The sequence below is a fragment of the Morone saxatilis genome, unplaced genomic scaffold (genome assembly GCF_004916995.1).
Source record: "Morone saxatilis isolate NCDOM2014 unplaced genomic scaffold, NCSU_SB_2.0 Contig5, whole genome shotgun sequence".
NCBI lineage: Eukaryota > Metazoa > Chordata > Actinopteri > Moronidae > Morone > Morone saxatilis.
The window spans coordinates 13,443,772-13,448,975 of NW_023340095.1; the positions used below are offsets into that span (position 1 = coordinate 13,443,772).

Sequence of the window (5,204 nt, forward strand, 5' to 3'; positions counted from 1 at the left end):
AAATCATTTATGAAATAATTTATTAACGGTATCTTTGTAGTCCAAACAAAGCCGACAGGTCAGTCTGATCCTGATCTGCAGAGATATTGGAGCCACACACACAGACACACACAGACAGACAGAGATTTAGATAGATTTATAGATAGATGATGAGACACTGGCAGAAATGTTGAAAGACTGGTTTAGATAGTGCTCAACAGACTCTGTGATATGCCTAAATGATTTAAATCAATGTTGCAGTTTAAAAGAGTGAAACATTTGTTTTTCAAAGTGATGAAAGCCCAAGTGGCTTAAAAGAAGCCGTTAAGTGACATTCTTCAGCTACATAACACCTATGAAATGCTGCCGTTGTTCGACAATGGAATTTGTAAAAAAAAAAGTTCCTGCCACGACAGAGCTACACAAAAACACTCTTAGCCCTGAAAGGAAAGCTGTGACGCAGCGTACTCCACCATTTCCTAGTAGTGTTAGTTAAAATGCTTGTATAATGACTCTGACCCATCCTTCTTTTATAAATCCTCCCACCAAACAGGAAGACTGCATTATTTTAAACAAACATGGCCACAGGCAGACTCTTGCTCAAACTGACTCAACATGATATTTACCCCACAGCCTCCACTCTGAGTTCTGCTAATTGGTTTTTAATGTTGGGTAGTAATCTTTGTCAGCTTGTCTTTACGTTCTGCCTCTCACTCTCACCAACAGGGATGACGGATGACGAGATTCTTCGAGCTGAGATGGTCTCGCAGTTGTGTATGAATGACCGTACACACAGTGCGCTGTTAGACCTTGTATCCTTCAGTACTTAACAAATATGTTAAAGAGTGACTACATTACATTACATCCATTACAATCTTTTTTCCTTAAGAGTGTTTCCTTAGATTCCCGAGAATCCCAACCCAAAGAGTGGCATTGTACCAGGGAGTTGTAGTTTTGAGGAGATGCTCTCTGCTGTAGCTGACTTCAAAGCACCAGTGTTTGAGCCTGGAGGCTCCATGCAGCAGGGGATGTACACACCTAAAGGTAGGATGTTTGGGGTGAAGTTGAGGGCATGATTTACAAACAGACCATTGTAACAAATAACCTGTTAACCTTCTTGAAAAGTGCAGTGGGGGATGTCACTGGTGAAAACAATGTGGCTGTATTAGGAACAAGGCACTCAGACAATAACATTTCTGATCTGAGATGCTGAATGCCTTCAGGTTGGTTGTGGTATCTGAGGGGTTTGTATCTGGGGGACAGACAAGCTCTTATCAAGAGCTAGACATGTCTGTCTGCTGCCCTCCACTGGCCAACAGTAGTGCTAGCAGTAATGAGGACTGCGACAGTGTGCAGGGAATTGGGCGTTCGGGACAAAATGTAAAAAACACACATGCGTCTACAACAACAAACAAACACTGGGCTGTGTTTTCATATTTGATTGAAAATATATAGTATTTTATTTGCTTTTTTATTACCTACAACTCAAATAATTCATGAATCCATCAAAAGTCACTTATTCTTTTGTGCCTAGAAACAATTTAATACGTGTGTGTACAAAAGATTACATTGCATCATTACATTACTTCTCCAGTAAGATGAGATCTTTCAACCTAATCTTAATTCTGAAGTAGTCTTTGATACATTGCTCATATGAGCTTTATTGTATTGATATACTATGGCATATAGTATTATTATTAAGCAAACTTATGCTCAATGCCTACTTATGTGATATAAATATCTTACCCAACTCCCAGAGAATAAATGAATGTATTGTATTTCAAACCACACACTTTAAATTCTGATTTGTGGATAGAAATTAGTACAATAATTATAAATATGAGGCCTTAATATGCTGAAAGTCTTGATCTGTGTCATCAGTCCTCAGCAGACCACTTGGGGGCAGGCTTACATCACTTACAAAGAGAAGGTGAAATAGAAAGAAAGTGAATCAATGTCACTTTGTACCAGAGGTTACAAAGCCTTTCTCTCCCTTTTCTCATCTAGCGGAGGTGTGGGAGAAGGAGTTTGACCCCATCATGGTTGTTCTCAGAACAGTCTATCGGCGTGACGTCCAGTCAGCAATGGACAGATACTCAGCATTGTAAGTTAACACTGTCACCTTCATTTCCCCAAGTAAATGTTGTTTTTTTTAATATCATTTTAAAATTTAACAAACTGGGATTTGAATTAAAACATTTCTATCAGTGTGTCTCACACAGTGTCCTTGCATTTTGCTTTACAGTACTCTTGCTGGGAGTATTTATGACTGAACTGACCTGCTCTGTTCAGTATCATAGGGTCGCCTCTCTCACTTTCACATTTAGGGACATGATAAGAAAGGTCAGGTCTACCAGGTGCTCAAGTTGGTTCCAATTAGATAGCTGTCCAGAAAAATCAATATTACAGTCTAAATTGTAATAGAATTGAGGAAATCTTTCTTGTTTGATTGTGGTACGGACGTCTCCCGAGACGAATGTGTCAGTGGAGGTGAAGGAGATACCGTGGGGGTTAATTTTATTGAAGGTTGCTGGAACGTGTAAAGATGCTAATTATAATGAAAGGTTCCCTCACTGAGTGCCCCTGTGTTTGAAATGGTGGTTGGGAAGATAACCTTCTTCTAATGGGATTTTAGCCTGGCCTTTTTTGGTAGAGCTGTAATTGAAAATATGGATAGATTACTGATTAATTGTACTTCTTTCACATACACCATGTGCTTTTCTGGGCCAGTTTTGGTGATACAGGCGAGATTAGACAGACATATTTCCTTGAAGCATACTGAAGCTGCCGTCAGCCTCATGTTGCTCATTCACAGTGTTTGAATATGATGGATTGCCTGTCAGGCTGCCCCTGGTTTTATATAACAATGATCCCTTCATCACTAATAGAGTGAGTGAATGCGCTGCCCATCAGCTGTTCTGTTGAATAGACTAAAACCTTTTGTGCAGGGAATTACTCTAAACAATGTAAAGTGTTACTTCATCAAACTGTTATTTCTCTCATCATCTTGCTTTATGTGGAAAAGTCAACCTTGTGTTGCATGTAAGCTAGCACATGCCCTTATACTAAATATTATTATGTTCTGTGTGTTTTTTTTTAAAATTGTTTTTCTGATATTTTCTTTCTTGTTGATGATTATGTCACCTAGTTTAAAACAGTCTGGGATCCACACCGGCAACCCATGGCCACCCTACAAGGAGAGGACTCCTTTGCATCCGTGTTACAAAGGCCTGATTAAGCTGTTGCACTGCAAGACGCTTCACATTGTGATATTCACTCTCCTTTACAAGGTGAGCCTTTCAAGGACTATTCATGTGGTATACTACAGCGCTGCCCTTGCATCTCAATTTACTCCTTGAGCTTAATTAGAAGCACTTGTGTTTGCCATATTTGATTGGGGCAGATGTAATATGACGTGGCAATTAATTGGTGCTGACATGTTACAAGATATCGGTACAATACAGGACAGGCAAAGTGCTGAAGGTGCAGTCCAAAATGAACAGACCTCGTAGTGTAGATGGGGCATAATGTGGAACCAAAAACACAAAAGCATTGCATTTGGTATCAGTAGTGGGGGCATAATATTTGTCTGTAACAACACAATTCAAACTGTTTTTTTTATCCAATGCAAAATGGTAATGAACCAAGCTGACGGCTGTAGTTGTTCTTCATTGTAAACTAAATTATATGTTCTAGATATGGATGGATCATCAGAACATGTCTGAGCATGTGCTGTGCATGGTGCTGTACCTGATCGAGCTGGGCTTGGACAACCAGGTTCAAGACAACAAGGAGGACGAGGTTGGATCTGTGTGTTTGTGTTCCAACTATTCTCCTCACTGTGTAGGCTTCTAGTGTCCAGCAGTGCCTTACAGTTGGTTCTCTATGTTTCCAGGAGCCGTGCATTGAGGAGCACTGCCATGACAGTTGGTTCCCTGGCACCAACCTCCTCTCCAATCTGCACCATGTCATCAACTTTGTGAGGGTTCGGGTTCCCGAGACAGCCCCCGAAGTGAAGAGAGAGGCCCCTCCCAGCACCAGCACTGAAGCTTCTTCTTATGGCCAGGTAAAAGATTGCTTCACTATATACCAACTGTACCATTAATTACAGTCTGATCTCACTGTAATTACAACTGGAAGTGAGACTTCTAGTGAGTTTGTCACTGACTGTATTCTTCCTGCCAGGCTGTGATTTAAAGCAGTGGCTAAGGAAAAAAAGCTTTGTTCATCTAAATGCTCAAGACCCAGATATTCTTCTCAGGAGTTTAAAGCTGGAAGGCCAATGATTATTGGACTTCAGTTGTCAGGTGCCAAAAACCCCACTCCAGTGCCAGTGTTGCTGTGTATCAGCTGGATTGCATTAGCAGGCAGTTGTCATTAGCCATAAACACTCGATGTGTTGCAGTCAGTTTTGTTTTGCTGTCATTTTGTGCTCCAGCACCAGCACAATCGGTTGGGTGTGGCTCCTAGACCCACAGAACTGCACATGGCGCTTATGCCGACCTTTTAATTGTGGATTGTGCAGCAAGTAAATAGAATACCACATGTACCAAAGGCATCATAAATAATACAGTCATATTTCACACAGCATTTAGTGGCTGAATCTAAATATAAAAGGTACTGTAGTGTCTCTGAACACTTAGTCTGTGAAAACATAAAATTAAATTTTTTCATAGTTTTCTCCTCCACCTGCTGCTACTTGATTATCAGCTGTCTTAACGTCATACCTCCTGCCTGCACTCCATTCAACTGAGTTTTCCTGCTCTTGCCACTATGTAACAAGCGGCTTCCCGGCAAAGCTAAATGGAGTGCAGCCGAAGACGGGGTCTCGTCATCTGTGTGAGGTTGCCATGCAACCAGTGAAAACTACACTGCTTGCTCTCGGGAAAGAAATGGTCCACAACTCAGTATCGTGAACACGTGTTTTTATTTTAGTTTTTGTACAGATTAACCAAAGGAGATCTAATGTGTTAATTAGTGAGCTTTATATGTGCAGATCTTATTAACTCTAGACGGAGCCAGGCGAGCTCGTTCCAAGCTTCTCATCTAACTCTCAGCAAGAAAATAAACAAGCATATTTCCAAAATGTCAAAATGTTTGCTTTAAATATTTCACCAACCTAACAAGCACTAATTAAATACGGCTTCCTGCAATGAAGGGATTTGTTGTGATAGAGTACATAGATCATACAATTACATATAAATAAGTTCACTTATCAGACTTTA

The 5,204-nt window shown here is 40.5% G+C and overlaps 1 protein-coding gene across 2 annotated transcripts in view; it reads left to right on the top strand.

Moving 5' to 3' along the window:
- Window positions 1-5,204, top strand: part of ubr3 (ubiquitin protein ligase E3 component n-recognin 3) — a 40,944-nt gene that overhangs the window by 8,839 nt on the left and 26,901 nt on the right. For both annotated transcript variants that reach the window (XM_035677335.1, XM_035677332.1), the window contains exons 17-22: window positions 706-791; window positions 882-1,023; window positions 1,987-2,083; window positions 3,128-3,269; window positions 3,676-3,780; window positions 3,875-4,045. In XM_035677335.1, coding sequence (XP_035533228.1) covers window positions 706-791; window positions 882-1,023; window positions 1,987-2,083; window positions 3,128-3,269; window positions 3,676-3,780; window positions 3,875-4,045 — 743 coding nt within the window. The remainder of the gene's footprint in view (window positions 1-705; window positions 792-881; window positions 1,024-1,986; window positions 2,084-3,127; window positions 3,270-3,675; window positions 3,781-3,874; window positions 4,046-5,204) is intronic.